Below are 12,023 nucleotides of genomic sequence, written 5' to 3'. Positions count from 1 at the left end.
GTTTTAAAAATATCAACAACCCCAAATGACCTTTGTATTCTGAGTAGCAGTACATAGACACACAGCTAAACCAAGGATGAACAACTCTCATCAAATCCACTTCAGCTTTTTGTTTTATATATTTATGTAAATTATGTTTAGGCAGTGTGGTACCAAAGAACAGCAATTATACATATCCAATGGATATAAAAACAAACTAATTACATTATTCATCATAGGGTGCTTTCATTCCCTTAAAGGTTATTCCTAATATCAAAACATTAACTTTTACACATGTATATTACACGTTTCAAACGTTTGTAAGGATTACTTGCATTACGTTGCTTTTCAAGATTATAGTTGTCTGCCAATTCCTGAACCCATTAAAAGACTTATGGCTGACTATTACTCTTCAAAATATGTGCAATGTGTAAAGGTGTAATTAAAACAGCTAAAAAAATAAAAATACATTATACATTTCCTTACTATGTCCGGTCATATTTGATTCCGGATCATATTTGCCTGTAGCATTGCAAATTTTTGCTAGCACCTCCCCCAATAGTGTATACTTTTCTGACATGCTGCAAACATATGCATCTTGTCAGTTGTTTGTGAATTGCATTCAGGGGAAGTGTATTTTGCCTAGAAAGAATGAGAGGCTTTTTTGTGGAGGAATGTTTGCAGCAATCGAAGGGAACACATAGTGTGCCACCTGGTTATAAAAATGGCAAAATCAGCAGAAAAGACTTTCCCTTCAGAGTTCTAGAAATGTAGAACTTACTTTGCCTCTTGACAGCATCAAGTTCCAAACTGACAATCAATTTCTATCTATCTGCCAGCACACTTTCCCCAGACTTCCAACTATTAAAACTTAAGGTTGTGGACAAGAATTTAAACAGCCTATTACCAGTTCAAAACATTTCAGATTTCAGCCAGCCACCGACATCCTATTTCCAGATTTTTTGCTGATGTTTTTGATTCTTTCAGGAAGCCAGCACATTCAACAAGTAAAGCAATCAGATGTCACAGTAATCCCTGGTGGTAGTCTTTGCTATAATTTGGGTATAGGCCTCATCCGCACGCCAAACCTGTACCGCCACCTGACTGCCAGTATGGCCAGAACCCTGCTGGCCCTATTATGAGTTCACCGCAGGGCCAGTGGACGGGAAACAACATTTCCGCCCACAGGCCCTGCGGTGAACAGGGCCTTAACATTGACGTCAGCTAGTAATCGAGGCAGCAGCAATGTGGCGGTGCGGCGGGTGCAGCAGCACCTCTCACGCTTTCCACTGCCCGTAATTTGGGCAGTGGAAAGCGCAAGGTGGCTGTCCATGGGGCCCCCTGCCCTGCCTATGCCATGGGCATGGGACACTATGGGGCTCCCGGCACCCCCTTTCCACCAGCCTTTGCATGGAAAGGGGACTCGTAATCAGCGCTGCCCTGGCAGATTGAGACCGCCGAGACCGTTGGGCTGTCGGTACCCTGGAGGTGTCGGCGGTCCAACCATGGCGGCTCTGCCACAGTCGTAATTTGGAGGTCGGACCGCTGCATTGGCGGCGGTCCGACCTCCACCATGGCCCTGGTGGTCTCATGACCACCAGGATCGTAATGAGGCCTACAGTGTAACCTATTTGGTAGACAGTTCATAAGAAGCCACTTTGGGTTAATGAAATAAAATTTTCCTCAAACAATTATTCAGGAATCCCTTAGGATAACAAAACTAGATGGAGATCCTCTGATGCCACAGACCCAGAAGATATGGGAAGATTTCGGCAGGGGTGGAATGGATTGAACATTCACTTGTGTTTAGTAGGGAATTCACTTGCCTAGTTGTGAAATAATCACTGAGCACAGCTAATTCAATGGAAGAAATTAACAAAGTCAACCTAAAGAATGTGCTTCAGGAGAAAAAGTTGCTGAAGAACACCTGTTCTGGAGAAATCTTCACCCAAACCTGTTTCTTTGCATTGTTCCTAAAAATGGCATTCCAAGCAAGTCAAATCCATCCAGGCCAAGGCCCATCATGTTGGAAAAAAAACTCTTTCCAAGATCAAATAAGCTCTTTGTCCTTTTTAAAGGGGTAATCTCTGTTACACTTCTTCCTCCATATTCCTCCATATTCACAGTTTCTTTTACCTGTTTTTTGGATGCAGAAACATTCTTTTTTTATCTGCGTCTGTTCATCCCTCTTCTTATATACAGGCTGGTCTTTCTCAATTCTCATACAAACAGATTTAGTTTTTTTAACTTAATTTCTTCACTTTACTATTCTCTAATACCAATCCCCTTAGGTATACCCGAGTACTGCTACCTTTTCTTCTACTGTAGTACTTTGATTTGCATCTGTACTCTAGTATCTACTACACAACACATGCAATAATTAATGTTGTCCACTATGTTTAACTCTTGTTTCATTATCTTTTTTCCAATGCTTTGTAAATGTTTTTTTGTGGAAGGTGGGTAATGTGAGTCATAACTTGAGTTGTGTATGTTGCATACGATATCTGGTGAATTTTCTTTAATTTTGTGTATTTCAGCCAGAGCTATAAATCAGTTTTCAACTGTGTTTTTTCAGTGAATGGCTATTTTTTCTAATACACCTGCCTTATTGTCAACACCCATCTCACACGTCCTTCAACCCAAATCCTGCAGCCTCATCCTCTGCCCAACCCATCCTATTCACCCAACAACTGTTGCCCGTAGCTTATGGTCTTTGGCCATGGTTAGCAGGAATCAGCTGCAGGGCCTTGCTTGAACCCAAGCCAGAGACCTGCCAACCTGCCACAATTGCCCACTCATGTTGTGTGGATCCCAGCTGCACACATCACTTGGCACTCTGTTTCTGTGCAATTTTAGCTTTGACTCTCTCTTTCTCTCTATCAATCTGCCTTACATCCCTGTTCTCTTGTTTTTAAACCTGTATGAAAATCATGAACCAAATCGAAGTCGCAGTATTTAGATTATGACAGAATTCTCCTTAAATGGCAGCTGTTTGAATCGCAATTGTGTTTTGAGTTGCGAATCATTGCAGTTCCCTATGTTTCGTCCTGGTGTATGTCTCACATTTTCCACATCTTTGGGTCCCCCATCACTGCCCTGGAGGCACACATTTGTTATAGTTCCTCCCTCTTTTCTGTGGAAATTCTTTTTCCACTAAAAGTCATGATTCAATATCCATTCATAATTTTCTTACTCACCAATCACATTTATCTGAAAATTTTAATGTTACTGACAGGAGTGTAAATCAGTAATTCACAGCTGTAAATAGAAGTGGATTTTCACTAAACAAACAAAATAATGTGCCCTGAGTGATGTTTTGTTCCACAGTGTTTGCTATAGGCACAAGTAGAAATGGATGCTAAAATGGGAAACCAACGGGGTCATTCCGACCCAAGCGGGCGGCGGGCGCCGCCCGCCAAAAGACCGTACCGCGGTCAAATGATCGCGGCGGGCATTTTGACTTTCCCGCTGGGCAGGCGGGCGACCGCCAAAAGGCCGCCCGCCCGCCCAGTGGGAAAGCCCCAGCAACGATGAAGCCGGCTCCGAATGGAGCCGGCGGAGTTGCTGGTGTGCGACGGGTGCAGTGGCACCCGTCTCGATTTTCAGTGTCTGCTTTGCAGACACTGAAAATCTTAATGGGGCCCTGTTAGGGGGCCCCTGCACTGCCCATGCCTGTGGCATGGGCAGTGCAGAGGCCCCCAGGGGCCCCACGACACCCGTTCCCGCCGTCCTGTTCCTGGCAGTTTTTACCACCAGGACCAGGATGGCGGGAAGGGGGTCGGAATCCCCATGGCGGCGCTGCTTGCAGCGCCGCCGTGGAGGATTCTCTGGGGCAGGGGAAAACCGGCGGGAAACCGCCGGTTCCCCTTTTCTGACCGCGGCTTTACCGCCGCGGTCAGAATTGTCCCTGAAGCACCGCCAGCCTGTTGGCGGTGCTTCCTCCGTCCCCGGCCGCCAGGGTCGGAATGACCCCCCAAATCTTGTTTCACCTCTCCCATTATTTATTTTCCATTGCACAACATTTGACATACCCTGTCTTCTTAGCTGATTACATTATTTCATTGACAAATTCCATGCAGTTCCTACCACGGAAAGTAAAATTATAGGCAAACCAAAAAAACATTTTCAATGAAATGTGAATAAAAGATTGAAAAGCCATATTTACCTACAGTTAGGCCCTATACCCACCGCTCTCTACATTTGTTTGAATGCTATGTGCAGCAGAGTTTACCCATATGCAGGGAGGCCGGTCCCTGCGCCAAAACTCCTTTGGACATGACCAAAGGCTGGGCACATCAGAGTTTTTTTTTTTTTTAAAGTGGCACTTACTATAAAAAAAAATTCAAGCTGTGTGATGGTTCTGGCTCAAACATGACATGCCACTGAAACACGGAGCATATGTTCCCACAGAACTCTGACTCCCATGGGAGTGAGATGGCCCAAGGGAAAAAAGCTCCCTGGGCCATTAGAACACTCTCATTTTAAATTGGTACTCCTGCAAGACTCTCACAAACCTCTGGCAGACCCAACCATCCAGAAACACAATTATTTTTTAACCTTAAATTCTCAAAAACTACTGAACACCAAATCACAAAAAGCAGAATCTACGGACCAAGATTTAGCTTCCTGGCAAATTTGGTGAAATTTCGTTCAGCCTTTTTTCCTGTAGCCCTGCCTTTAGAAGCTCATAAAAAATGCATGGGGATTTTGCGTTTTGGGACCTCCCCTTTTTTCTCTGCCCCCGCTTGATGGATTACCCCAAAACCTTCCATGCACAAACATGGCAAAAAGAACACTTTTTTACAAAGTTTCGTGGAGATTCATCAAACAGTATGAACATAGTTTACAATGACTATTAAGTCATTGTGAAGTAATGGTACTCAATTGACTCCTGATGTAGTGACTGTTGTTGCATGATATGTAATAGCAACCTCTACAACCATTTGTTGGGGTGTTCTGCTATACTCCAATGAACACCAAAGTCATTTTGTGGATTTCTAGCACTTCAGCCTAAACAGAACACTGAATGAAAATCTCTAAATATTTGTGCCTACATTAGGATCTCGAGTCAAGTTCTGCACGTAAATGACTCAGACTCTGAGCTGGCCTACAGGAAACGTTTGTAGCAAGGTGGGCAACCCTTTATTCCAACAGTGTGCTTGAGACCATATTATCATGCGAATGCTGTAGTGCTTACAATCCTCACATCCGTAAGAAGTGCAAAATAGTATGCATCATGGAGAGTTATACTTAACACCCAATCAACTAAGAAAAAATATATTTTTTAATTTAATGGTTTTCCAAAGAGTGCATACAGCCATGAAGGCTTTTCCAAGTATTTCAAGTTAGACGGGTGTGATAAGCTGTCAGTATTTGAAGCAAGGATCAAAGGGTGATCAGTTTAGATTTTTCATATGATCTTGAATGATAAGCACATAAACGGGATTCAACCTGGGACTATAGTTTCCTTCCTGAACGTCGTGAACTCCTGGGAGCTTCCCAAGAAAGTCATCCAGCCTGAAAGCTGCCAAAAGGTCTTGCATAATTTGAATCAGGCATTATGGAATGCCTCTGTACAGAAGGTTTCTCAGTATGGATTGTCTTCACTGTACAGGAAGACAATTATGATTAGATAATTGGAACCATACTTACTGAAATCAGCTAGTAGGGAAGGGAGCAATGGAACTGAGCTGTAATTGAAAAAGAATGCATTGTTTGGACCATAACCCCCAAATGTCTGATGTCTAAGAAGGGTGAAATCTGCAAGTTGCTGTTTTCCATCCACCAGGTAAACAGGTGTGGAGAAGAGGAAGCAGGAAGGCTGAATATACATTGTGAAATGTCCAAGATTGAAATCTAGCAACACAAAGGGATGATGGAGTGCTGAATCTTTTCAAACACTCACCCCTAGTCACAGATCTGGGTTTAATCCATTGTTCTTTTGCTCACCATGTCATCTCAGTTTAGACACAGCCATATGCAAATCAGTCTTGACTCGGTTCCCCATGGGAACAGTCCAGCCTGAACTGCCAGGCTAGGTCCTTCCTGGACTGGAAACAAGCATCCTGGGACTGGTCTTGGGGTATCACCCATCAACAGCCTGGTTAGCTTGAATCCAGTGGCGCAGTGAGCAAGGGACCAACGTCTGGGCATACCCTGGCCACTTCGGGCAACTTTAGCAACACAAAAGGATGATGGACGGAGTGCTGAAACTTTTCAAACACTCACCCCCAGGGTCAAGACTGATTTTCAAATGGCTGGGTCCAAACTGGACTTAAAACTCCAAACCCATGCAAACCCATGCATTCACACAGAATGTTCAACTTAGAAAAATCAGCCTTCCCAATGAAAGCACACTCTTGTGCAGCGTACACATGGGGTCCAAATAAATTGTACCATTCACCAAATCATCTTTAAACCATACACATGATACTTAGGCCCTCCCGCCAATGCCACACTGCCATCAGGCCACACGGGCAGCCTGAACCCCGCCGATGCTATTTTGAGTTCCCCGCTGGGCCGGTGGGTGTAAATGGTGTTTCCACCCATCGGCCCAGCGGGGAACAGGACCTTACATTGCAGCCGGCTCCTAATGGAGCCTGAGGAAATCTGGCAGTGCAGCGGGTGCAGCAGCACCTGTCGCGCATTCCACTGCCCGTAATTCAGGCAGTGGAACGAGCGATGGGGCTGTGCATGGGGGCCCCTGCACTGCCCATGCCAAATGCATCCCCCTGGATCCCTCATTCAGCCAGCCTTTCCATGGTGGTGTAAACCACCATGGACAGGCTGGAGGATGGGGACTCGCAATCCCCAGGGCAGCGCTGATTGCAGCGCTGCCCTAGTGGATTACAACTGCTGGGACCGCCAGGCTGCAGCGGAAGGCTGGCGGTATCGGTGGTTGGGCTGTGGCTGCTCCGCTACAGTCATAATGTGGTGGTCGCACCGCCCCAACCGTGGCAGTCCGACCCGCCACCGTGACCCCCTTAGTCTCCTTCCTTGCATGCCAAGGGAAAGGAAACTGATATATAGACCAGGAACGCCCTTTAACCAGGAAGAGTTAGAGACAGTCTCTCCCGAGGAGTACAGGAGAGAAAGTTTATACCCCCGGAATATACATATACTGCTACCACCATAAGTGACCATATAGCCTAGGTTAGGGACAATTGCTACCCTCTACCAAAACGGGTGCACACTTGGGGTATCTGCAAGTCATCAGAGAACAGCTCTGATGATGGAAACAAGTCAACAGATTGGGCTCCTGTGATTGTCAAGTTCAATAGAGGAAAACAGCAAGTCATCCAGAAAAGTATAATGGAGGGGGTGGGTATGAGAGGAGCATGTGATAGGGATGAGAAAGTGGGAAAAAGTAATGTCATATAACAATGCTGCTGCATGCCAGTTCCAAAATTTGAGGCACATGTTTTAACTTTGGCTGACAATTTCAAGCTTTTTATCCAGTCACGTAAAAATAGATGGTATAGGGAAGAGTACTTCTTTAGCGATAATGGTACCAGGTGCAAAGGTAGACATCTGAATGCAAACACCATGAAGCGAAGAGTCTCTGCCTTATGTGGAATACAATCTAATTTATTGTTTTGCCAGGTTGTAAAATGCTGATCAATGCTTTACTGTACCCATTCTATGCTCTCCTAGTGATGTGATGGTAGTTTGGTGGTACCACTTAACATTATGTATCACATCTACCTAACATTACTTTATAGGGACTATGGGTTTGTGGACAATATACCTCTGTTTAAATAGAACTGAGCACTCAAATCATTCTGGCGTTACCAGAAAGAGTGCTACAGTTTCTTAACTCAAAACGATGGAATAAATAGTCTTTCATACATCAAGTAAAAGGAGTTTGACAACATTTTTTTCACAAGAATACCATTGGCTTTCACCCATCGACTCTAATCATAGAAGCTTAGTCAACCCATCTCACACTTTAAAAACATGGTCTCAAGAAAAAGTATATAGTACAGATAAATCACGTCATAAAACTAAAATATTTTTTATGATGGTTGACAGCAAGTTAGAAATTAGTTTTTTTCAAGTATAGGTATATCTCTGTTTAACATCTTACTATGTGTTTCCAGTATTCTAGTTACATTAAATATAAAAAATGAGTCACCTACCTTCTGACCACGTCAATATTTCATTTAGGGTTTTGCATTCTTTGGTTGTTTTCTTCCAAAACAAAAATCCTGATGAAGATGAAGTACATTTTACCATGTCTAGCACACTCATTCCTAAAAAAGAAATTATTTTGTTGTTCAGTATGTTTGTTTAAAATATAAAAACATGTTATCACATGAAAGAAAAGCACAGTAACAAAGTAAACCGTTAAAAATCAAAATCCGGATGTTATTAGATTTTAAATATAAATGAATATAATAACGTTATAAATGGATCAAAATGTCAGTTAAAACAATATGTTTTAAATTAGAAAAACCAGAGTTCTAATTAACTGAAGAAACTATAACTTGCGCCCTGCCATGCACAGTATAGTCATCTATGATGTAATTTCAGATGTCATCAATGCTGTTATTTGTGATGTCATACAACATGCCCATGGACGTCAATTCACCGAAATGCCAGGTGTAGCGGAAGTGACATCACATACCCTTTGATACACACAAATTCACACTTACATACACCCTCTTATATAGGTACACTGTCATCCCCAAGCATGTACACAACATACATTTAAAAGCATTTTTTACTCACCTCAGCTGCATGGAAGGGCATATTCCAGCTAATTGTACTCCATTTTTATTACACTAATAGTGAATGATACACTATTATTTACTGGTAATGTGATAACAAAAATTGACAGACAACAAAGAGAGTGGAGCCCCAACTGATGTCCTTAAGGACAAGCTGTCACTGTGTTCCTGGCACTGAATTTGCCCCCTCTGGGGTCAGGGGTCACAGAGGCAGTGTCAGGGGTAGCAAAGGGCAAGCCAGGGGTCGCAACTGTAAGTCATTACATTTCAGTTATTGGAGGCAACGGTTTTTGGACAGCGATCCCGCAAATTATGCAAATTATGATAACTATTTAAGTTTAAATATACATTTCGATAATTATATTTATGGGAAAATTATGATTTCCAACAAAAAGCCCTCCGTGAAGGCCACCGCCAAAGTGTTACTTTAATTTTAGTATAAATTCATGGGCCACTCGTTTATTCCGTTAATTTTAATGTATGTATGTACCATTGGTTTGATTCCTGCCTTTAAAGCAATCACTTTATTTATTTATTTATATATTTATTAGGAGCACCTAAGTTGTGAATGGCAGTTGAAACACTTTGCGGTCAATCATTCACTTAACATACAAGGAAATTTCTTCTTCTACAATAAGTCCTTCAATTGATGATTTCGTACTTTGTACCAATGATTATATGTATTGAATCTGAAATCTGCATTTTCTGACTGAAATGACTCGTTTCGACTCCCCATCTACTCTCAGATAGGTAGTTCAAACCCTGTTTTTTTAGTCATTTAGATGGAAGAAATGCAATCTTGGAAGGTCATACTAAATCTTCTCTGACACCTCTTAAATCTGTACTACATGCAGCTGCTCACCTAGTCACAGAAGCCAGAAAATCTGAACACATCATTCCCATCCAAAAACACCTTCCCTTGCTCCCTTTGCTCCCCTTGGAAGTAAGATTTACTTTTAAGATTGCCCGCTAAACGCATAAAGCAGTATATAGTGCCCAACCATCCCACTAGAAGGGTAAACTTCATCTCACAGAAGGTGGCAATACACCAGTAACAGAAACCGACTAATACTGAAAATCCTAGCATTCAAAAGAACAAAACTTTCCAAATATGAATCTTTATCTCTAATCATATTAGACTAAACCTGAATCTCCTACCCTTACACAAAAAACTAAAAACCCATCTATTCAATGTGCATCCACCCAATTATTTCAGTGTCCTTTTTCCTCCGCTACATCCTTCTCATCTATGTGTGTTAAATGCTGCTTACCTTGTGGCTAGGTCTGCATGATATAAAGTTTACAAGCAAATAAATAACTTATTGCATTCTATAAACAAATGCCTAATCAAATATATAATAATATTATATGTTTAAATGGCTCTTATAAACTGAAAGTGAACAAAAATATGAATAAAGAAATGAACGAAAAAAATTACTGACTGCAAAATATTATGCGAGGAGCCGTGAGTGTCTTTTGAGCTGTCATATGCAGGATGGAAAGCCTCTATATGTACTTTTCTGTTCATACGATACGTATCTCAAAATGAGATGCATGTAATAGGGATAGAACATCTTGTGCTTATTCTTTTCCTATTACATGTTGTGGTTAATACATGTTATGGTTAACAATTTCCTGTGGTGCAGTTTCAGTATGAATTGTGAATTGTAAATTATTATTTAACCTCATAAATTGAAGTTGGGGATACTATAGTAAAATGGCGGCGCTTCTGCCCCTCAACCTTGTAATTTTCTCACTTAATTTAGAGTCAGAATTGGTCCAAGGATTACACTGAAAGAGCCTCTGCAGGCTCAAACAATTCAAAGTTTTGACTTTGAGGTCTGTTCGCCATGGGGTCCATCAAGTCACAGTGACAATCATCCCACCCTATTGAGGGCATGGCAACTTTTATTCATGTTCCCTGCCATTGTCCGCCATGCCGCGCCACTGTGCTCAGGTAGGAAACTCTTCATTGGGGGCATTTATGTTTTGTTCATAGAAAAAATCTCTCTCTTTTTGGGAATTTGTTGTCTCGGAGCAAAAATATTTGCTGAGTGGGCGCTTTAAACATTGGGCCCGCTCACTAAACATACAGTTCTGTTACAGGAGACAGCATGATGGCAGTGTAGAGAGCCACCCGGGCTCTCCTTTGTTCTGTATCTGGTTCCGCGCGTGGTGACGTAGCGCGGAACCAAGGTATTATAATAAAGTCGGGGCTGCGCTGACGCAGTTACCCCATGAGACCCTAACCATTGCCCGAGTCGTAATTGCATCCGCACCCATCCGTGCCGCCCTGAGACTCCACATTGGCGACGAGCGGGATTGCAATTACACACGAGCCAGCTGCGACGCGGAAAAGGGAAAAAAATAATAATAATAAAAGCACAACGCCACATGAGTAATTTTCGTTGTATGCAAGAGGCTGTAAGGAGCGCCCACCTTCTCACCTGTTGCGGAGGAATCGCGTTGGAAGGTGAGGTGCTCTAACCGGAGGGGTTAGCGTCCTCCAGTGCGTCCTCCCTGGCCGGCGCGCTGTGGGAATACAAAGGCCCTGTAGGCCAGACAGGGGAGCCCCACCCCGTGAGCCTCACCTGTGCACGCTTCCGGAGCTTCACCACGCGGCAGGAGGCGAGTCCTGGAAGCGAGTGTTGCCAGGCAACGGCAACACGTGTTGTTCATGATCCCAGCTGGCAGAGGCCCTGGGAGCAACGAGAGAAACGCTAACGACGGTGGAGGGGTGTGTCCCTCCAAAAGGAAAAAAAAAAAAAACAGGAAGGACCGGCAGAAAGGAAAAGAGGAAGAAGGGGCAGAGTGAGTGCCCAGTAAGGAAGGGCTGAGTGAGTGCCCAGAAAGGAAGGGCTGTACAGCAGAAAAAAAAACAAAAAAAAAAACAATAATAATAAAATAATAAGTATAAGGAAAATAAAGGAAGAAGGGGCAGTGTCACAGACAACAGTGAGGTACACTGTGAAGAGAAAAAAAAAAGAAAACCAATCTGTAGGTTGACACAAAGGCTGCAGCCAACCAGTGAGGGCACGCAAAGAGAATCAACATGAGCGCGCCACCTCAAGAGAATCCACAAGCCCCACCACAAGAGAATCCACAAGCCCCTGTGCGTCCAAATAACAGCGCTCACTCCTCAGTCACATCATTGCCACCATTTAGCCAATTGGTTGATCCGGCCACAGCATCGCCAAGATGGCGCCTATGGTTGAACCAATTAGAAAACTACTTCTGCACCACCAGAGAAACAGATGGGGCCGTGCGTAGGTCTCTCATACTGCTCATGGGGGGAGACGAACTCCAAGAGCTGTT

The 12,023-nt window shown here is 43.3% G+C and overlaps 1 protein-coding gene across 2 annotated transcripts in view; it reads right to left on the bottom strand.

The window, feature by feature from the left end:
* C7 (complement C7) overlaps positions 1–12,023 on the bottom strand; it is a 304,122-nt gene that overhangs the window by 108,822 nt on the left and 183,277 nt on the right. For both annotated transcript variants that reach the window (XM_069221437.1, XM_069221440.1), the window contains exon 9: positions 8,118–8,231. In XM_069221437.1, coding sequence (XP_069077538.1) covers positions 8,118–8,231 — 114 coding nt within the window. The remainder of the gene's footprint in view (positions 1–8,117; positions 8,232–12,023) is intronic.

Source organism: Pleurodeles waltl, chromosome 1_1 (assembly GCF_031143425.1).
Source record: "Pleurodeles waltl isolate 20211129_DDA chromosome 1_1, aPleWal1.hap1.20221129, whole genome shotgun sequence".
Taxonomy (NCBI): domain Eukaryota; kingdom Metazoa; phylum Chordata; class Amphibia; order Caudata; family Salamandridae; genus Pleurodeles; species Pleurodeles waltl.
This window is presented reverse-complemented; position numbering and strand designations above follow the sequence as displayed.